This window comes from Siniperca chuatsi, linkage group LG13 (genome assembly GCF_020085105.1).
Source record: "Siniperca chuatsi isolate FFG_IHB_CAS linkage group LG13, ASM2008510v1, whole genome shotgun sequence".
Lineage (NCBI taxonomy): Eukaryota > Metazoa > Chordata > Actinopteri > Centrarchiformes > Sinipercidae > Siniperca > Siniperca chuatsi.
The window spans coordinates 29,666,847-29,689,907 of record NC_058054.1 but is presented as its reverse complement, the minus strand read 5'-3'; the positions used below and the strand labels follow the sequence as shown (position 1 = coordinate 29,689,907).

Genomic DNA, 23,061 nt, shown 5'->3' with positions numbered 1-23,061 from the left:
CATTGCCTGATGCAATTAAAAGGTCATTTGTAATTTTCACCAGTGCTGTCTCTGTGCTATGATGCACTCTAAACCCTGACTGAAAATCCTCAAAAACTGTTCTTATTTAGAAAGTCACACAACTGATTGGCGACTGCTTTCTCAAGGATCTTAGAGAGAAAGGGAAGGTTAGATATAGGTCTATAGTTGGCTAAGACCCCTGGATCAAGAGTTTTTTAAGTAGAGGTTTAATTACAGCTACTTTAATGTAATGTGGTACGAAGCTTGTTAATAAAGACAGATTGATCATATCCAGTAAAGAAGTGCTAACTAAGGGTAAAAGGTCTTTAAGCAGCCTAGTTGGAATGGGGTCTAAGAGACAGGTTGAGGGTTTAGATGAATTAATCGTCGAAGTCAGCTGAAGAGATCAACTGGAGCAAAGCAGCCAAAACACACATCAGGCTCTACAGCTGTTTCCAAGGTTCCTGTGTTTGAAGACAAGTCGGCACCGGTTAAAGGCAGGACTTGATGAATTTTTTCTCTAATAGTTAAAAAGTTTATCCTTAAAGAAGCTCATGTCAAGTCGTTACTACTGAGGGCTATAGGAATACATGGTTCAATAGAGCTGTGATTCTCTGTCGGCCTGGCTACAGTGCTGAAAAGAAACCTGGGCTTGTTTTTATTTTCCTCTATTAATGATGAGTAGTAAGCTGCTCTGGCATTACGGAGGGTCTTCCTATATAAGGTCAGAGAGACCTTGTCTCTCTTACCTTTACCCTCACCATGGACCCTCTGCCCTTCTCATCCAGGTGTTTCAGAAATGCACTATGAGGGATGTAGGGAAGAGAAGTGTGGTTGAACTCTCAGCCTCTGAGCTCCAGAGCACAGAGATGGAGCCTAAGGTAAAAAGAACTACCTAGAATACTAGCACCGCTGTATACAGCACAGTTTTCTGATTTACTTTTAATGTTAACCGGCTCTAACTAAGCTAAACCTATTATTTCTTTAACTAGTGTTGTACATAACTCATTGTTTTTTCCCATTCATCATTCACATTCATGTCTAGCATGGTTAACCATCAAAATATCACTTTTACAGAATATGTAAATATTGAAATTGTCCACTAGATGGAGCTGTTGTAATGGAATTTATTACTAAATAATAAATTACCCATACATTACAATGAACATTAATCAAATTAGTTATATAAAATGTTCAACTTTGACTTCTCTTGTGATTTGTGGTTTGCAGTGAATATTTTTCTGCTTCTAACTCACAACAGCTAAAATTTCTGGATTAACATTGACTAATTACTGCTGTTGCTCTCTAATAATTATGTTATTGGTTTCCATGACGTGTTATCAAAGTACAACACTAGCTGATACAGAATAAATCCTTTTTCCACATTTAACAGTGTGGTGTTTCATGATGTATACAGTATCTTCATTCACAAAAAGTGGCTCACTTGGCTAAGGTCTGTGTGGTGCTGCCATGTCAACCCAAGGTCATATCGAGTGAGGCAGATGTCACATTTCATTTTTGTCTTTCTTCGAAACTTTCATTTCTCTTTGTAATGTCCAAAGAAGGTGAAAATGGCCAAAACATCTTAAAGGATAATTCTGGTTTATTACAACTTGAGTCTTATTTTTGTAGTTTTGTTCATCATTTCTATCAGTAATATGTACTCACCAAATAGCTGATATCTGGGAACACAGTGATATCACTAAAAGTCTCACAGGTCAAGAAACACGAGCAGTCAGGTGGGAAACAAGCTAACTTTCATTGGACATGAAAACTGGGCACACAGGGCCAAATCTATTTAGCCATACCATATACACACATTTTCCCAACCTCTTATACAGGAAGACTCAGAAACCAGCACAGGACACCCTGCCCCATGTTTGATGTATGTCAGTTAGTTTGTGATTATTTAATTAAACACAAGTGTATTTAGGGAAATGCACCATGCACACATAATGTCAACAGAAATAATACATGTATTAAAACAAATACAAGAGCCACCTTTGGGCCCATACCATTTTAGTTTTAATTGTGCTTTAGTGGTACACATTACCAAGCAAATGTGTAAGTAATCAAATTACCACAAAGTAATTGACACACAGACAACCTGGGACCTTTGGTGCCCCCTGTGAGTTTGGGACCCCGGGGCAGGTACCTGCTTTGCCCAGTTGGTTCAGCCTTGTGTGTGCACCACAAAGGTAAGTACAGTAGGTCAAAGTGGAAGCAGGGAGTGGGCCTGTAAACTATGATGGATGTTTACAACAGACAGATTGGAGAATCATTTTAATTCAATTAAATTTTATTTATATACAGAAGTTATCTCATTGCACTTTTCCTATAGAGCAGGTCTAGACCGTACTCTTTATAATATTATTTACAGAGACCCAACAAATCCCACCACGAGCAAGCACTTGGCAACAGCAGCAAGGAAGAACTTCCCTTAAGAGGCAGAAACCTTGGGCAGAAGCAGACTCAATGGTGGGCGGCCATCTGCTGCTGCCAGTTGGGTTGAGAGAGAGAGAGAGAATACAGTAGCACAATGCAAATTCCACATAGAGATGTAAAGTAATAGTAATGGTAGTGGTAAAAATATTAATACAAATAATAACAATGATAATGATAATAATAATAATAACAACTGTAGTAGCAGTTGTCGAGCAGGAACACTGGGGCAGCAGGTGGCCCACAATTGATCTAGACTCTGCAGCTCCAGAGGCAGAAATACCTGCTGATAGTGACAGGCGAGAGGAGAGAAACGAGAAAGCACAGAACTACGGGAAAGAGGAGATGTCAAGTTAGAAACATGCAGTAATGGGATAAGAATGTGTAAAGATGGAGAGGAGGAAAGAAGAAAGAGGTGCATCATGGGAAGTCTCCCGGCAGTCTAGGCCTATAGCACCATAATTAAAGGATGGTTCAGGACCCACCTGAGCCAGCCCTAACTATAAGCTTTATCAAAGAGGAAAGTCTTAAGCCTACTCTTAAATGTGGAGATGGTGTCTGCCTCACAAACCCAAACTGGGACCTGATTCCACAGGAGAGGAGCTTGATAACTGAAGGCTCTGGCACCCATTCTACTTTTGGAGACTCTAAGAACCACAAGTAACCCTGCATCTTTAAGATATGATGGTGCCAGACCATTAAGAGCTTTGTAGGTGGGGAGAAGGATTTTAAATTATATTCTAGATTTTACAGGGAGCCAGTGCAGAGAAGCTAATATTGGAGAAATATGATCTCTTTTCCTAGTTCTTGTCAGTAAATGTGCTGCAGCATTCTGGATCAACTGGAGCGTCTTATGGGACTTATTCGGGCCGCCGGATAATATGGAATTGCAGTAGTAACAGCCTAGAAGTAACAAATGCATGCACTAATTTTTCGGCATCATTTTCAGACAGAATGTGCCTGATTTTTGCAATATTACATAGGAGAAAGAAGGCAGTTCTTGAAGTTTGTTTCTTGTGGGAGTTAAAGGATAAATCTTGATCAAAGATAACTCCGAGGTTCCTTATCTTGATCAAAGATAACTCCGAGGTTCCTTACGGTGCTGCTGGAGGCCAGGGCAATGCCATCTAGAGTGACTATATCTTTAGATAATTTGTCTCGGAGGTGTTTGGGACCAAGTACAATAACTTCAGTTTTGTCAGAGTTTAACATCAGAAAGTTGCAGGTCATCCAGGTCTTTATGTCCTTAAGGCATGCCTGAAGTTTATTTAACTGGTTAGTTTCATCTGGCTTGATCGATAGATATAATTGGGTATCATCTGCATAGCAATGAAAGTTTATGGAGTGCTTCCTAATAATACTGCCTAGAGGAAGCATATATAAGGTGAATAGAATCGGTCCAAGCACAGAACCTTGTGGAACTCCGTGACTAACTTTGGCGTGCACGGAGGACTCACCGTTAACATATACAAACTGAGATCGATCTGATAGATAGGATTTAAACCAGCTTAGTGCGGTTCCTTTAATGCCAATTACATGTTCCAGTCTCACACATCAGGCGCTACAGCTGTTTCCAAGGTTCCTGTGTTTGAAGACAAGTCGGCACCGGTTAAAGGCAGGACTTGATGAATTTTTTCTCTAATAGTTAAAATTTTATCATTAAAGAAGCTCATGAAGTCGTTACTATTAAGGGTTATAGGAATACATGGTTCAATAGAGCTGTGATTCTCTGTCAGCCTGGCTACAGTGCTGAAAAGAAACCTGGTGTTGTTTTTATTTTTCTCTATTAATGATGAGTAGTAAGCTGCTCTAGCATTACGGAGGGCCTTCCTATATGTTTTAAGACTATCTTGCCAGACTAAACGAGATTCTTCCATGTTGTTGGAACGCCATTTCCTTTCAAGTTTTCGTGATGTTTGCTTTAATTTGCGGGTTTGGGGGTTATACCATCGAGCTACCCTCCTTTGTTTTATTAACTTCTTTTTTAGAGGAGCGATAGAATCGAGTGTCGTTCGCAGTGAGCCTGCAGCACTATCAACTGGATGGTCAATTTGGGAGGGGCTGGGATTTGCATAGGAGTCTTCTGTTATATTGCGACATAACATTGAATTACTGTTTGCCTTTGTTTTCTTTTCCACATAATTCTAACTAACCTGGTGGTTTGTTGCCAACCTGTCTGATCATCTGTCTGCTCATCCTGTTCAATTTTTTTTCAGCAATGTCATAATGGCCATAACTACAAAAATAAGACCAACTTTGTAATAATAAGAATTATCCTTTAACAAAATATACATTTTTATCACATTTACAGCTGATGTTAACCTTTCTGTAACCTCCATGTCTCTCTTCTTCTTGGAAAACACAGTTGCCATGGGTTGCAAGACAAACTCTTTCATTACTGTCCTAAACATCTTTTCTCCTGACAGTGTCTCTTTTTTATTGTCTTTGCTGGATCTCTGGTCATATGGACTGTACATACTCTATACCTGCCTTTTTGGATTAATAAACTTCAGCTCTGCACTCTGCTTTGGCTTCTCACGTGTTTCTTTTCCTTGCAACTGGGATTGATCACATGCCTGATTTCAGCCTCAAACTAACACACCCACCCACCCATACATATTCAATTCAATTCAATTTTATTTATATAGCGCCAGTTCATAACAGAAGTTATCTCATTGCACTTTTCCTATAGAGCAGGTCTAGACCGTACTCTTTATAATATTATTTACAGAGACCCAACAAATCCCACCATGAGCAAGCATTTAGTGGCAAGAAAAAACTTCCTTTTAACAGGCAGAAACCTTGGACAGAACCAGACTCATAAGGGGGGGTGGGGGAGATGAAGGCACAATGCAAATACCACCTAGAATGTTTGAAATAGTAATAATGTAATTGTAGTGGTAATATTAAGAAATTAATAATAATAGGAATGACAGCTATAGGAAAAATAATGTCAGTATTAGTAACAGAGCCAATAACAACAACTGTACTAGCAGTTGTCAAGCAGGAACACGGGGGCAGCAGGTGGCCCACAACCACAAATCCAGTCTGCAGCTCTGGAGGCAGAAATACCTGCTGATAGCGACAGAAGGAGAGAGGGGAGAATTGAGAAAGCACAGAACTACGGGAGAGAAAAGATGTCGAGTTAGTAACATGCAGTAGTGGGATATAAATCCATACAGATGCAGAGGGAGAGAAGGAGAGAGGAAAGAGGTGCATCATAGGAAGTTTCCCGGCAGTCTAGGCCTATAGCAGCAAAACTAAGGGATGGTTCAGGGCTCACCCAAGCCAGCCCTAACTATAAGCTTTATCAAAGAGGAAAGTCTTAAGCCTACTCTTAAATGTGGAGATGGCGTCTGCCTCCCGAACCCAAACTGGGATCTGATTCTACAGGAGAGGAGCTTGATAACTGAAGGCTCTGGCTCCCATTCTACTTTTGGAGACTCTAGGATCCACAAGTAACCCTGCATTCTGGGAGCCCAGTGTTCTAGTCGGGTAATATGGTATTATGAGATCTTGACCCTGGATCTTTAAGATATGATGGTGCCAGACCCTTAAGAGCTTTGTCGGTGAGGAGAAGGATTTTAAATTCTATTCTGGATTTTACAGGGAGCCAGTGCAGAGAAGCTAATATTGGAGAAATATGATCTCTTTTCCTAGTTCTTGTCAGTACACATGCCGCAGCATTCTGGATCAACTGGAGAGTTTTAAGGGACTTATTCGGGTAGCCTGATAAGGAATTGCAATAGTCCAACCTAGAAGTAACAAATGCATGCACTAATTTGACAGGATGTGCCTGATTTTTGCAAAGTTGCGTAGGTGAAAGAAGGCAGTCCTTAAAGTTTGTTTTATGTGGGAGTTAGATAAAGATAACTCCAATGTTCCTTACAGTGGTACTGGAGACCAGAGCAATGCCATCTAGAGCAACTATATCTTAAAGGAAGCATATATAAAGGTGAATAGAATTGGTCCAAGCACAGTACCTTGTGGAACTCTGTGACTAAGTTTGGTGTGCACAGAGGACTCACTGTTAACATGTACAAACTGAGATCTATCTGATTGATCTCTGTATTAGGATGTGATGGTCAATGGTGTCGAATGCAACACTAAGATCTAACAAGACAAGTCCAGAGACAAGTCCAATTTCTGATGCAATTAAAAGGTAATTTGTAATTTTTTGATGCACTCTAAATCCTGACTGAAAATCGTCAAATAAACTATTGTTATTTAGAAAGTCACACAACTGATTGGCAACTGCTTTCTCAAGGATCTTAGAGATAAAGGGAAGGTTAGATATAGGTCTATAGTTGGCTGAAACCCTTGGATCAAGAGTGGGCTTTTTAAGAAGTGGTTTAATTACAGCTACTTTAAAGGACTGTGGTACATAGCCTGTTAATAAAGACAGATTGGTCATATCCAGTAAAGAAGTGCTAACTAAGGGTAAAACGTCTTGTCAACGAGACAGGTTGATGGCTTAGATGAATTAATCGTCGAAGTTAGTTGAAGAAGGTCGATAGGAGCAAAGCATTCAAAATAAATATTAGGTTTTACAATTGTTTCTAAGGTTCCTGTGTTTGAAGATAAATCGGTACTGGTTGAGGGCAGGACGTGATGAATTTTTTCTCTAATAGTTAAAACTTTATTATTAAAGAAGCTCCTGAAGTCATTACTACTGAGGGCTATAGGAATACATGGCTCAATAGAGCTGTGATTCTCTGTCAGCCTGGCTACAGTGCTGGAAAGAAACCTGGGGTTATTTTTATTTTCTTCTATTAATGATGAGTAGTAAGCTGCTCTAGCATTATGGAGGGCTTTCCTATATGTTTTAAGACTATCTTGCCGGACTAAACAGGATTCTTCCATGTTGGTGGAACACCATTTCCTTTCAAGTTTTTGCAATGTTTGCTTTAATTTGCGGGTTTGGGGTTTGTACCATGGAGCTATACATAATACATAAGCCTTGCCTCCATAGGTACAAAAACACAACATGCTTATAAGCACACATATAGACAATACCATGTCTTCCTGTTCAACTGTATACAAATCAGATTCAGCTCGGGGCACACAATCCTTTGTTCAGCACAGACGACAGCCGCAGGGCTCCACCACCGGGTCCAGAGGCAATTGCTGAATGTCCCCTGGATCCTGCTGCATTGCGTTTTGGCTGCGCTTCGGCTCAGTCACGGCTCTGTCGCCGTTTCAATGTCCACTGGAAATGTTTCAGAAGCGGAGCGTCTTTTCTTCAACAGACACATTTATAATACAGTTAGTTGTTTTCTCAACATCTTTTGCGTTTTACAGCATAAATGCATCAGCTCAATTGATGCTTTGTGGATGTACTTGATGACAAGCTTTTGTTGTTTCTAATCTTCTGTGTCATCACTCATTTTAAATGTCAGTATAGCACAGCACAGCTACTGTCATTAACTTGTATTTTTGTTTATTTTGTCTGACAGTCGTGATGATTTTAAAATAATGATTTTATTTGCAGCTGCTGGTCAACATTTATTTTTTATACTCGTTCTTTTGTCTGACAACAAAAACAGAATAATATGTACATGAGAACAACTATATGATGAATTCAGCTGCATTAAAACACAGTGACGTGACTACAAAGATCAAGAGAAGACTGAACGGAGGTGTAACAGACCATCTCCCTCCACCCCTTGCTCTTCTTCTCTATCTCGCTAACTAGAAAAGCTACTTTTACTGTGTACGTGTGAAGAAAAAGTTAGAAACAAATGAAATACATCATTAAAAATGGATTTTAAGTCAATTGCTAATAAATATACACCTTTATATACATTCAGAAGCAGTGACGGCTGATGGAAAGTTTTCTAGTTAGGGCTGTGCCACATCCAATCAATTTCAGTATGAAACATCCCAGTATGATTTAATGTTAATGCAAAAAAAGTGACTGTATCAAAAAGGAATTCCTACTTTGCAGTTAAATATTTAACAATGATTTTATTCCAACATAAAATAAAGCAGTAAGTAATGCCTTGACAAACGCATCAGTACATCTTATTTTGGTCACCCACACAGGCAAATTCAGTATAATATAAAACATGTAATACAAAATGTTTATTTCTGGAGATGCCCCAATGGAGCTTGTTTTATTGGGGAAATCAATAGGGAGGTAAACATCATGATAAGTAAACATGTGCAGTTATTGGTGGTAAGTTGCTATTCAGCATAAGCATAAGCATGGGAGTCAAGCGCCAGAGATAGTAAACTCCAGCAAACTTTTGCTTCAATACTCTCTCACAAGTGAATTAAACTGAATAATACTCAAAAATAAATTGTGGGGTCCCTGATAACCAATACAAAACACTTAACAGAAGGACATACCCAAAATAACGACATAAACAATCTTGTAAATATCAATTGACATCTCACACATGGAATAATTTCAGATTTGTTTTAAAATGTCAACTACAGTTGTATGCAAAAGTTTAGGAACCCCTGACAATTTCCATGATTTTCATTTATAAATATTTGGGTGTTTGGATCAGCAATTTCATTTTGATCTATCAAATAACTGAAAGACACAGTAATATTTCAGTAGTGAAATGAGATTTATTGGATTAACAGAAAATGTGCAATATGCATCAAAACGAAATTAGACAGGTGCATAAATTTGGGCACCCCAACAGAAAAATCACATCAATATTTAGTAGAGCCTCCTTTAGCAGAAATAACAGCCTCTAGACGCTTCCTATAGCCTGTAATGAGTGTCTGGATTCTGGATGAATGTATTTTGGACCATTCCTCCTTACAAAACATCTCCAGTTCCAGTTAGGTTTGATGGTTGCCGAGCATGGACAGCCCGCTTCAAATCACCCCACAGATGTTCAATGATATTCAGGTCTGGGGACTGGGATGGCCACTCCAGAACATTGTACTTGTTCCTCTGCATAAAGGCCAGAGTAGATTTTGAGCAGTGTTTTGGGTCGTTGTCTTGTTGAAATATCCAGCCCCGGCGTAACTTCAACTTTGTGACTGATTCCTCAACATTATTCTCAAGAATCTGCTGATATTGAGTGGAATCCATGCAACCCTCAACTTTAACCAGATTCCCAGTACCGGCACTGGCCACACAACCCCACAGCATGATGGAACCTCCACCAAATTTTACTGTGGGTAGCAAGTGTTTTTCTTGGAACGTTGTGTTCTTTTACCGCCATGCATAACACCCATTGTTATGACCAAATAACTCAATCTTTGTTTCATCAGTCCACAGCACCTTATTCCAAAATGAAGCTGGCTTGTCCAAATGTGTGTTTGCATACCTCAAGCGACTCCGTTTGTGGCGTGTGTGCAGAAAAGGCTTCTTTCGCATCACTCTCCTATACAGCTTCTCCTTGTGCAAAGTGCGCTGAATTGTTGAACGATGCACAGTGACACCATCTGCAGCAAGTTGATGTTGTAGGTCTTTGGAGGTGGTCTGTGGGCTGTTTTTGACCGTTCTCACCATCCTTCGCCTTTGCCTCTCCAATATTTTATGTGGCCTGCCACTTCTGGCCTTAACAAGAACTGTGCCTGTGGTCCTCCATTTCCTCACTATGTTCCTCACAGTGGACACTGACAGCTTATATTTCTGCGATAACTTTTGTAGCCTCCCCTAAACCATAATGTAGAACAATCTTTTTTTCAGGTCATTTGAGAGTTGTTTTGAGGCCCCCATGTTGCCACTCTTCAGAGGAGAGTCAAAGAGAACAACAACTTTCAATTGGCCACCTTAAATACCTTTTCTCATGATTGGATGCACCTGTCTATGAAGTTCAAGGCTTAATGAGCTCACCAAACCAATTGTGTGTTCCAATTAATCAGTGCTAAGTAGTTACAGGTATTCAAATCAACAAAATGACAAGGGTGCCCAAATTTATGCACCTGTCTAATTTCGTTTTGATGCATATTGCACATTTTCTGTTAATCCAATAAACCTCATTTCACTACTGAAATATTACTGTGTCCTTCAGTTATTTGATAGATCAAAATGAAATTGCTGATCCAAACACCCAAATATTTATAAATGAAAATCATGGAAATTGTCAGGGGTTCCTAAACTTTTGCATACAACTGTATGTACATTGGCTAAAGTTAGCTTCACAGAATTATCCATTTGTGCCCTGGTGTTTTCATGTTTCCTTACTTTCTTAGACAGGTGCTTCATATCCGTCGCTCCTGTAACTGTCCATTCTCGATCTGTCCCCATTGTTTTAAAAAGCAAGCACAGGAAGCAAAATAAGGCATTAGCATGACTGCATCCAGCTAGTCAGGCCTTTCTGGTGTACCAGCTACGAGAGAAGCCTCACATACGCTGCTTCCCTTTCTCGCTAGCCTGTTGTCTGACTGCGAGGTCAAGTTGATCTGGGCCCAGATATCTGGGTGATTTCTCCATCGACCCAGATACTGAGACATGCAGACAGGCGGAGGGGATGTGTAGGAAAAGCATATATGTTGCACAGATGATTTTCTTTCATATTTTACACATATTACTGGGTGCATTCCATATTTCAAACACACATATTGACAATTTCTTTAATTTATTAGTAGTAGTAGTAGTAGTAGTAGTAGTAATGGGTTTTTTGTAGCTAAGGCTCATGGAGGGCGGCGCCCTAGCACCCTCTGTTGGCCAGCCGCCACTGTTCACAGGTGACTTTCATGCTTCAGAGATGCCAGCTGCTCCAGCAAAAATAACAGACCAGATATGTAAAGATATCAGAGCAGGGAAAAGAGCCGTGAGTGAGATGCTCTGGATGCAGAGCCTGTGGAGATACACACACACACACACACACACACACACACACACACACACACACACACACACACTGGTTAGAATGGCAGCCGTGACAGAGCCGTAACGTGACATAGCCGGATCAGAATCAGAAATACTTTATTGATCCCTGAGGGGAAACTCTTTTGTTACAGCTATGAATGCTTTGAACATTGGCCATAAGTCTCCAACCTCTCATGGACTCCCACTTAAAAGTAACAGGCTGCATTGTAGGCATGTGTCTCTCTCCCATTTGTCATTAAACTCCATTTCTATGCAGATTTTCCTTCCAATAATACACCATTCCAGCTCATTAAAATAATACCGAGACCTCTAATTGAAGTAAGTGAAATGAGCTGATGTAGAATGAACACCTGTGAACTGTTACCCTCCATTGCACATGGTTGAGAACAATCTCTACATTAATCTGTATATTAACAAAGGTGAAGCTGTCTCACCAGCCTTTTTCTTCAGTAAAGCTACCAGTTTACTTCAAGTTTAATGGCTATGTTGGCCTCTTCACTCCCTTAGTGGCAGCTCCACTTGCAATGACTGGCCTATTAAAAGGCTGGTAAAATGTACTATAAATCTGACACGGAGTGAACATGACATGAGGCACAACTGAGTAGTTAATCAAAACTGAATGCATGGGGACGTAGAGTAAGTAACAAAGTAAACCAATTTTCTAGGATTCGATTCTACAATCATTATACTATTAGCTTAAGATGTACATACTGAGGTAAACATAATAAGTCACGAAAGATGAAAAAGGTGAACTAAAGGGTAAAGGTGAGAGTGTGAGCACATCTGTATATCGGTAAACGGGACTGGATTTCATCGTCTCACCGCTACCTGAAACTGTGTGGTCTTAATGTAGGGCTGTTTTCGGTCTGAACGCCCGCTAAAGCAATTTTAAAAAAGTATCAGGGACAAGCCAGCAAAGTGCAGGTATTTCTTCGTCTTTTGTGCAGATACTGTAAGGATGTGCATGTGCCTCTTGGAGATTGCCAAATATATACCCATTGTATAAAGCTCTAAGACAAGTCCCTCTTTTTATTTGTGAATAACATACACTTAATACAGTTTGTACATTTAGAATATAGTGTATAGTCAAGTACATATTGTTTCAGTTTAGTTTAGGATTTAATCAGACATTGCAAATCATCATGAATGTTTTGTATATAAATACTGGAGAAATAATCAATGTGTATTTTGAGTAATAATGGTATATAAAATACTTTTTTTTATTTCAAGATGATGAAATGTTTAATCTTGCCTTTTCTAATTATAGGTGACTACTGAACTGTCAAATAAGAATAATTTCCCAGGTGGAAATAAGCAATGGAAAGGAGAGGTGAGGACATCTCCAACAGCTAATCAGAACCCTTCTGAGTTAACAACATCTGACCACCAGTTAGCTCCTCAGACGGGAATGACAGATGGCTGCCCTCATAAACTCATAGCAGAAGTTGGACTGGAAGAACCCAGTGAAGTTGGCAAAGACAGTGTCTTCTTATCAAGTCCTGATAAGAAGAATGAAGCAGAGGAGAAGGTGGTTAAACAAGTGCCTTCCTTCAACTGTGTAAAAGTAGAGAAGGTGGAGGTACCACCACCTGTAGCTTTACAAGATGTTCAGACTGTCCAGAAGAATGAGGAGGTGCCAACACCAACCCAAAAGAAAGCAGAGAAGATTGATTTTCTCACAGTTACAGCTTCACAAAAAGAAAATGATCTTACTGTGAACACTATTGATCAGATTAACAAGGAGGTTGTTGGACAGGTGTGTTCCCCAACCACAGCAGAAAAGAAGGTCAAGTTTACAGCAATTGTTACTTTACAAAAAGAAAACATTCAAGAAACTGACATCACAAGTCCTTACGAGACTAATGAAAAAGTTGTCAAAGAGGTACCAGCTGAGAAGAAGTCAAATTTGATGGTAGTTGTAACTTTACAAAAAGAAAACACCCCAGAGGCTTGCTCTATAGAGTCGTCACCAAAGTTCCAGCAGGATAAGTCCCTGAGCTCAGATCAGGAGTGTGTAGCTTCTACTTCAATCCTAAAATGTTCCCCCCTTTCACCCAACTTGACTTACAGCCACAGCAGCAACCAGCAGAACCAGAAGGCAACAGTGCAGGTATCCAGGGACAGATCACAACACACAGAAGAAGGAGGTAGCCTGAGCCCAAGTATATGGGACAATGAGGGACCTCCTCCTCCACCACCTCCGACTGGTAAAATCAGCCTTAAAATCTCCAAGACCAGAGTCAGGACACAGTCCAAAGCAGAAGACCTAGCCAAAATGAGTGGCACTGACATACAGACTGTAGCTGAGGACAGCACTGGTGAACCCACTTATCTGGCACATGAGAACCAAGGCTTCGAGGACAGTGGTGACTTTGACAAGAAACCTATTATCGTTATCCTGAATGAGCCTATGGATATTCAGTCAGCCTACAAGCGTCTGTCTACCATCTTTGAAAATGAGGAAGATCTTGATGGGATTCTCTCGCCAGAAAATATTGTGGATGAAGAGGAGACAAAGCAGGAAGAAGAGAAACAGGACATGAGGAAAATTTGTGTTACTGAAATAAATACGGGCTTAGGCTTTAAAGACATCCCGGGAAATGGTCGGAATTCTCTACTTATGCAGCATCGAAGACCTTCAGCAGATAATGGCTCAGTTGCTGAAAGCCAAGACCAGGGTAAACCAGACTCTCTTAGAAAGACAGAGACCAAAAAGAAATTCAAATTCAAGTTCCCCAAAAACAAACTGGCTGCAATTAGCCAGGCCATTCGAACAGGGACGACCAAAACCGGAAAGAAGACTCTTGAGGTTGTTGTCTATGAGGAAGAGGAGGAGATAGCATCAGACAGCAGGCCAGTGAAGGAGACCAAGAAGCAGACAAAGGAATCCAAGAGGTTTGAGATCAACAGTACCAAACAATTCAACTTGGGTGAAGGCAATGCCTGTGACAGAGACATCAAGGTCTCTTCTCCCATTGATACCAGACACTCACATAGCCGGGTAGAGGAGCTCTGTAAGAGTACATTTGATTCTATAGGCAGTCTAGAGCAGTCCATTAAACAGTTGGAAATCAGTGTGGACAGTATGACTGCCCCTTCTTCCCCTTCCTCCATGGTGTCTTCAGCTCCTCAGTCCGCTGATTGTTCCTTTGACTCCATTGACAGAGCTCAGTTTAAAAGCAAAGTCAAACGGGAAAGGGAGAGAAGCCCATCCAAGAGGCCAGCCTCTCAGATCCTCAAGTGCCCAAATCCACCTCAGAGTAAGAGGGCCAAACCACAGCCTCCACATGACACAGGGAAAACCTCCACCAAGAAACAGGTCTGATGTTCCTCTGCCTGCAGAGCTCGCTTGCTTCAGTGGTGCTGGGCTATTGGTGGGCTCTCTACTCTGACTGCATGACTCTACATACATGTTTTGTGTTCTGTGAATCTTTCTTTCATAGCCAGGAGTCATTTTGTGTCCTCAAGCAAAGTAAGTAGTAATTCCTTATAGAAAGGACAAACTGACTTTTACTGGCCATTTGTCAGTGTAGCCAGAAGGTTTAACATATTGGCATTTTTTACAAGGAATGGATTCCATTTTGTAGTTATCTCTGGTAATTTGAAACAGACTGCTTATCGTTCAATGACAAATGCAGTAAACAAGATTGTAAATAAGACTTTCTTCGGACAGCTAGAATGTGACAAGTGCCAAATAAGGTAAAAGTGTGTTCAGACTGAACAAGGAAAAAGTTTTTGCCTTGTGTTATCTGCACAAAATAACCACTGGACTGTGCATTCTGTTTATTTGCCACAATGGACCAACTGTACAACCGTTAGCTTTAGCCAGCTAGCGATGTACTCATCAATTGTGTGTCTGTGCTCTGTTTGAATGATAGCTCAGACTATTCTCAAAACTTACCAGGAACTTTCATTCTTTCTGTTATTTTCCTCCAGATCCCTCCCCCTTTCCTCTTGTCTCCATAAATTCATGAAGAATGAAGGGGAATTTTTTGCTCAAAAACATTTTCAACTCACACATACGAATGTTTTCCTCAATTCACACCGCCCAGCACAAATTCACATCTGTTTGTATCCAATCACGTCTTTGATAATTTTGTTTAATATTGTCTAATATTGTTTAACATTGTCATTGATATGATTTAAATATCTTTTAATCTTACTGTTTGCCTATTTCAACCAGCAATAATGACTGATATACCCCACTAATCAAATGTACATTTTCCCTCCATGTGCTACTGTGGTTAAATAACTTGATGCTTGATGTCATCTTTGATCTTAATTTGCTGCTTGAATCTGATGCTTTTGACTGCTTTTTAATGTTGGAGCTGCTACCATACAAATTCTGTATCTCCTACATGTTTTTCAATGAGCGCATACTCCCATGCATACTCCCAGCCAGTCTGTACTAATTAACTGTTTGTTTATCCACCTCCTTGCTAGACCTCCAGCAGCAACTCCAGCTCTTCTGCTCAGCAATCCCACTCCAAGTCTCGCCTCGCGTCCTCCTCTGGCTCACTAGAGAGGACACTTAAGAGCCAGCAGCAGGCCATCGAGAAGCAGCCCGGCCAGGTAAATGAACTCTGAGAGACCTGATCTTAGCAGCTCTGAATCAGCATAGACTGAAGGGGAATTACTGTAAGGACCCACCAAATGGAAGGGTTTGTGTTCTTCGGATAGCAGGTTAAACAGCCTTTAACCTTTTGTTGTCAAGTATCATTACATTCAACTACTTAGTGCTAACTAACAGAGGGTAAACTTAACCCTCCCATCAGAGATCATCATTATGTAAATGACCACTTAAACAAACCTGCTCTCAAAAACGCCACAGTTAATACTTTTTCCACACACAAAAGAACTCTATCCTCTGAAACTTCAGGTAGATACTGCTTACCATGAAGTTGTATAAATATTCAAATCTGGGTAGACTATCGCTGTACAAAAGATAATCATATTGACTTAACATGGGTTTACTCGCTTTGTCCCGTTGCAAGCAGTATCTTCAGTTGGGGATAAGTCACGTGGAATAACAACCCATTCCCAGGGCGTTTTGTCACACTCCTCTGCGTTGTATACAGACACACATGGTACCCTTTAGCGTCTGTAGGAGACGCCTTCAGAAGCTACTTGGTTAGGTAGTCGAAAGTCACGTGACGTAAGTGTCGGAAGTCACATGACAGAAGTGACTTCTAAGTCACTTGTTGGTTAGGTTTAGGCAACAAAACTACTTGGATAAATAGTAGGAAGTCACGTGACGTGACTTGTAACTTAAAACTTTTAACAACTCAACGTTGACTTTTGGTTTCACACAGGACACAAACCCCGGTCTCCTGGGTGAAAGTCCAGCGTCCATCCACCTACCACCCTTTATGTCGCTCATTATACTACGTCACCTGGCTTTCTTAAGGCTTTCTAGCCCTGTAGGTCCCATTCAAACGCTAAAAGGGTACCTTGTGCATCTGTATACAACGCAGAGGGGCGTGACAAAACGTCGGTCTTTGACGCCCTGGGAATGAGAACAAGCTGAGAATAAATCTGAGTAAAATCCCACCATGAGCAAGCACTTGGCGACAGTGACAAGGAAAAACTTCCTTTTAAGAGGCAGAAACCTCGAGCAGAACCAGACTCAATGGTGGGCGGCCATCCACCGCTGCCATGTTAGGTTTTGAGAGATAAAGAGAGAGAGAGGGGTTTTGAGAGAGATTTAGAGATCGAGAGAGGTTTTGAGAGAGCGAGACAGAAGGGGGGAGGGGAGAGGGAAGCACAATGCAAATACCACCTAGAATTTTGAAATAGTAACAATGTAATCGAGCTGGAACACGGGGGCAGCAAGTGGCCCACAACCACAGATCCAGTCTCTGCAGCTCCGGAGGCAAAATACCTGCTGAAAGCGACAGAAGGAGAGAGGAGAGAAACGAGAAAGCACAAAACTACGGGAGAGAAGATGTCAAGTTAGTAACATATAGTAATGGGATAAAAATGCATATAGATGGAGAGGGAGAGAGGAGAGAGGAAAGAGGTGCATCATGGGAAGTCTCCCGGCAGTCTAGGCGTATAGCAGCATAACTAAGGGATGGTTCAGGACTCACCCAAGCCAGCCCTAACTATAAGCTTTATCAAAGAGGAAAGTCTTAAGCCTACTCTTAAATGTGGAGATGTTGTCTGCCTCCCGAACCCAAACTGGGACCCGATTCCACAGGAGAGGAGCTTGATTGCTGAAGGCTCTGGCTCCCATTCTACTTTTGGAGACTCTAGGAACCACAAGTAACCCTGCATTCTGGAAGCGCAGTGTTCTAGTGGGGTAATAAGGTATTATGAGATCTTTAAGATACAATGGTGCCGACCATTAAGAGCTTTGTAGGTGAGGAGAAGGATTTAAAATTCTGTTCTGGATTTTACAGGGAGCCAGTGCAGAGAAGCTAATATTGGAGAAATATGATCTCTTTTCCTACTTCTTGTTGGTACATGTGCCGCAGCATTCTGGATCAACTGGAGACTCTTAAGGGACTTATTTGGACAGTCTGATTATAAGGAATTGCAATAGTCCAGCCTAGAAGTAACAAATGCATGCACTAGTTTTTCGGCATCATTTTGAGACAGGATGTGCCTGATTTTTGCAATGCTGTGTAGGTGAAAGAAGGCAGTCCTTGAAGTTTGTTTCATGTGGGAGTTAAAGGATAAATCCTGATCAAAGATAACTCCAATGTTCCTTACAGTGGTGCTGGAGGCCAGGGCAATACCATCTAGAGCAACTATATCTTTAGATAATGTGTCTCGGAGGTGTTTGGGGCCAAGTACAATAACTTCACTTTAACATCAGAAATTTGCAGGTCATCCAGGTTTTTGTGTCCTTAAGGCATGCTTGAAGTTTAGCTAACTGGTTAGTTTCATCTGGCTTGATTGATAGATATAATTGGGTATCATCCGCATAACAATGAAAGTTTATGGAGTGTTTCCTAATAATATTGCCCAAAGGAAGCATATATAAGGTAAATTGAATCAGTCCAAGCACAGAAACTTGTCGAACTCCGTGACTAACTGTGATGTGTATGAAGGACTCACTGTTAACATGTACAAACTGAGATCTATCTGATAGATCTATGTAATAGGATGTGATGGTCAATGGTGTCGAATGCAGCACTAAGATCTAACAAGACAAGTACAGAGACAAGTCCATTTTCTGATGCAATTAAAAGGTAATTTGTAATTTTCACCAGCACTGTCTTTGTGCTACGATGCATTCTAAATCCTGACTGAAAATCCTGAAATAAACTATTGTTATTTAGAAAGTCACACAACTGATTGGCAACTGCTTTCTCAAGGATCTTAGAGATAAGGGGAAGGTTAGATATAGGTCTATAGTTGGCTGAAACCCTTGGATTAAGAGTGGGCTTTTTAAGAAGTGGTTTAATTACAGCTACTTTAAAGGATTGTGGTACATAGCCTGTTAATAAAGACAGATTGGTCATATCCAGTAAAGAAGTGCTAACTAAGGGTAAAACGTCTTGTCAACGAGACAGGTTGATAGCTTAGATGAATTAATCGTCCTAAAGTTAGTTGAAGAAGGTCGATAGGAGCAAAGCAGTCAAAATATATATTAGGTTTTACAATTGTTTCTAAGGTTTCTGTGTTTGAAGATAAATTGGTACTGGTTGAGAGCAGGATGTGATGAATTTTTTTCTCTAATAGTTTTTATTATTAAAGAAGCTCCTGAAGCCGTTACTATCGAGGGTTATAGGAATACATGGTTCAATAGAGCTGTGATTCTCTGTCAGCCTGGCTACAGTGCTGGAAAGAAACCCGAGGTTGTTTTTATTTTCCTCTATTATTGATGAGTAGTAAGCTGCTCTAGCATTATGGAGGGCCTTCCTATATGTTTTAAGACTATCTTGCCAGACTAAACGAGATTCTTCCATGTTGGTGGAATGCCATTTCCTTTCAGGTTTTCACGATGTTTGCTTTAATTTGCAGGTTTGGGGGTTTGTACCATGGAGCTAACCTTCTTTGTTTTATTATCTTCTTTTTTAGAGGAGCGATAGAGTCGAGTGTCATTCGCAGTGAGCCTGCAGCACTATCAACAAGATGGTCAATTTGGGAGGGGCTGAAATTACATAGGAATTCAATGCAATTCAGTTCAGTTTTATTTATATTGTAGTCCTCTGTTATATCGAGACATAGCATAGAATTAAATGCAGATTGGATTGTTTCCTTAAAATTAGCTACAGCACTATCAGATGGACATCTAGAGTAGGAGTTTTTGCCTAATGGCGTGTAGTCCAGTAATAGCAGTTCAAAAGTTATTAAATAATGATATGATAATGAAGGATTCTGTGGAAAGACTATTAAATGTTAAATTTCAATGCCATATACCAGAACAAGGTCGAAGGTGTGGTTACAACAGTGAGTGGCTTCATGTACACAAAAAGACAAAAGCTGATTGAATCTAATAATGAGATAAGGTCCACATGAATATTGAAATCATCTACTTACCTATAAATAAATAGCTTCGATGAGAGGGAACTAGATCCCATTAATTATCTCTTTTATATATTAGCAACAGTAGAACAATTTTTAGCAAGTGTCACATGCAATAATTGTAATGTCAAGAGCTTGGAAAAAGAGTGAATAATATTGTTTTAGTGATTTTACTGTGTGTGCAGTGAGTTTCAAATGTGTGGTGTATATCTGTCTTATGTTGTGGAGTTGTGGGTCTTCCTAAAGTTCTATCTGTCTGTTTACGGCTGTGTTCACGTTCCTCTTCACCTTGGCACTCTTCTTTCAAGATACGCTCCTGATTTTGTTTTAGTACTCATTAATGCCCCCATATCCATTAGCTTTTGATCTTTTGAAACTCAACACAGTTGACATTTGAGTCTCAAGATCAGAGAGTGGATCTTGACCTGCATGTAACTTGCATGTTCACCATGTGAAACCGTTCTTCATCTGGCAGTGAGTTGTGGAAATATTATTTCGGTGTCAAAAACTCTCAAAAACTCAAACAAGGACACACAGAAGCCATCATTAACAAATAATAATCCAGTTGAAACATCCGTCATTGATTACCCTTACATTTATGTAATAAAAGAGTATGTCATCCTGTAAGCACTGCATGTATGTTGTGGCTGGTAGCACCACTGTTAGTGAAAGGTTGAAGTGATTACAAGTATTTTATGTATTTTAATATTTTCTGTCCTAGACAGTTTGTTTGTACATTAACTTTACTTGTTCTAATCTGATCCTGATTAATTTAAGAGGAATAGCACTGAATTTTGTCAGTCATGTGTGTTATTACTATGTCTTTGGCCAGTATAGTAAAAATATATTAACATGCATTCAGAATTATGTTTAACCAGAAAAAGAGAGGTGCTTTTGTGTAATATGTGACGGAAAGCAAAAGTATGATTCAGACAGCCAAAAGCAGAAAATGTGGCAGTACTTATGTTACTTAGGCTGGTTTTGTGAGCCTTAGGACTACCAAGGACCAAAAATATAGAGATCCTGCCCCAGTAGAAAAATTAGAGCTATTAGGGACATCTTATCAAGATGTCCTGTTTCAGAATGCACTATGTCCTGGCCTAATGGTGTTTATCCTGGGAGTCAGTATGTAAGCAACCAAAATCTCAAAAGAAAGCTTCCTTCATGCAACTAGGTTTACTAGGTGGCTTTGAAAGCATTAGTGGTAGCATCAGTGCTACTGTTATCACTTGGTGCTAATAACCAGATGGCAACAAAAAGGTCAAACATTTCAAGTCATAAACATAGTAATTTCAGATATGTGTGGACCATGTGGCTGTGTTTGCTGTTTGTGCTACTTAGTTATGCTCAAATCAGAGTGTAACTGGGCTAGTGGAGGTGGTATCTCCACATTAGCATATTCATAGACTCCAAGGGGAAAAGGAGAAGATGTGTTTACACCTTTTTTTGTGGGAAAACATATTGGACAAAATATATCTGAATGGGAGCCTTAACAAAGAATATTCAGGTGAATAGTCATGCGTTAAATGACCTGACTATCACAGTCCCATTGAGCCCCCTTCATAATGAACCTATGCAGCATTTGTAGAGCGGAGCATTCACCCATCAAACTTTTGTTCAAGCACCTTTAATATTCGCCACTCTAGGTCCCTTTTTGACTTAGCACCACAGTGTACCTTTATTCAGTGGCAAGCGGAGGGTCTTTATTCTTCTGGTCACTGAGTTTAGTTACAGAGATCCACTTTATTCCAGTGTCAAGGCTCAAAAGCTTCTTTCTTGATTCTTGCTGTAAGTAGAGCATTTTCATACCAGACATCTTTTTCTGCATCGAGTACTTTTACTTTTGATATTTTAAGTACATTTTTCCAATAATACTTATATATACTTGCATATTTTTACTCATGTTACAATTTCAATGCAGGACTTTTACTTGTAATGGAGTATTTTTAAAGTGTCATATTGCTACTTTTACTTAAGTAAAGGATCTGAATACTTCTTCCACCACTGTACAATTACTGCGCCTCAGCCCTCTCTATGATGGCAGGCTTTGAATGGCCAACAGCTGTAAACTCTGGGCTTTAGACGAGTCTGACGACACAACGTCTTAAGATCCCATAAATTAACAATAGCAATAACAATAGTTGAGTGACTGAGAGCACAAGTGGTCAGTGTGTCACCAAGCTTCCAGCACCATCTATTTCATAAGGACATGCGGATGAATTTCACTGTGTCACTTTGTGGTGGGACCAGCACTAAAGCAGATGAGTAGACTATATCATTTCTAGCCTTGAGAAAGGGATTGGCTGGCCAAGCCATAGAAATAACATGTATGAATGCTCTAATTGAGTGTTCTTGTCCTTTCATGTGGGCTGTGTGTTGTTGGCGTTGACTTGCCGTGTTCCGTGGTGTCTGTTTGCAGGCTGACAGCAGAAGCAGTAGAGCAGCCGGGGATAGTAACCATTCTGTCGTTGCTTTGCGTGCCTCTAAGATCCCAGCCTTGGGCCATAGCTCTGGGAAACACCCGTCTGCCGCTCTGTCCACTCCTCACTGCTCAGACACCACCGATAGCCTCCAAAACCTCTCCTCCTCCACTTCCTCCTCCTCTGCTTCTTTACCTTCAGCTTCTTCTACCTCTTCCACCGGGAAACACTCTCTTCTGTCTCCTCCTTCAACGTGTCCCTCCCGTTCGTCTTCTCCTTCCTCCGCCCAGCGTTCCAGGCAACAGGCTTTCTTGTGTCCCCTCTCCTCTTCCTCCTTGGTGAAAAACCTCTCCTCAGTTTCTCCGTCAAACTCCCCACCTCGCTCTCCCTCTCCATCCTCCCCTTCTATTTCTTCCTCCCCTCCGCCTCACAAGTCTTTTATCCCGTCGCTGAAACTGAGTCGTCTGCTCCCCTCGTCTAGCCACGTCTTGTCGCCATCCCACGCTAACATCAGCCCGGTCCACCACGGGCCTCGCAGCAGCAGCAAACGCCAGCACCACCTCGTCCTCACCTCCACCTCCACCTCCACCTCCAGCACCACCTCCCAACACAGTTACTACTCTTCATCCTCCTACTCTTCATCCTCACCCTCCTCCTCCTCCACCTCCTCCTCCCTGTCCCCCACCTCCTCTTCCTCCTCCCCTCCCTCCCCATCCTCCTCCCTCCTCCCCACCATGGTGAGTCATGGGGCAAGGAGTGTCCGAACGTCATCGTCCAATCCCAGCTCTCCAGGCCGCTACAAGAAACGCACCGGAAGCCAAGCTGGCCGAGTCCTGCGCACGGCGGCTGCCTCAAAGGACGCGGCATGATGTCTTCATCTACGATTTAGGCTTTAAAAACATGTAAGTGCAGACAGAAATG

General features: G+C 40.9%; 1 protein-coding gene across 4 annotated transcripts in view; it reads left to right on the top strand.

The window, feature by feature from the left end:
• The window catches only part of si:ch211-207d6.2 (sickle tail protein), a 211,124-nt gene extending 188,336 nt beyond the window's left edge, over positions 1 to 22,788 (top strand). For all 4 annotated transcript variants that reach the window (XM_044218727.1, XM_044218728.1, XM_044218729.1 and 1 more), the window contains 4 exons: positions 789 to 881; positions 12,513 to 14,564; positions 15,689 to 15,817; positions 22,622 to 22,788. In XM_044218727.1, coding sequence (XP_044074662.1) covers positions 789 to 881; positions 12,513 to 14,564; positions 15,689 to 15,817; positions 22,622 to 22,648 — 2,301 coding nt within the window. In that variant the 3' untranslated portion in view covers positions 22,649 to 22,788. The remainder of the gene's footprint in view (positions 1 to 788; positions 882 to 12,512; positions 14,565 to 15,688; positions 15,818 to 22,621) is intronic.
• Positions 22,789 to 23,061: the final 273 nt, after the last annotated feature.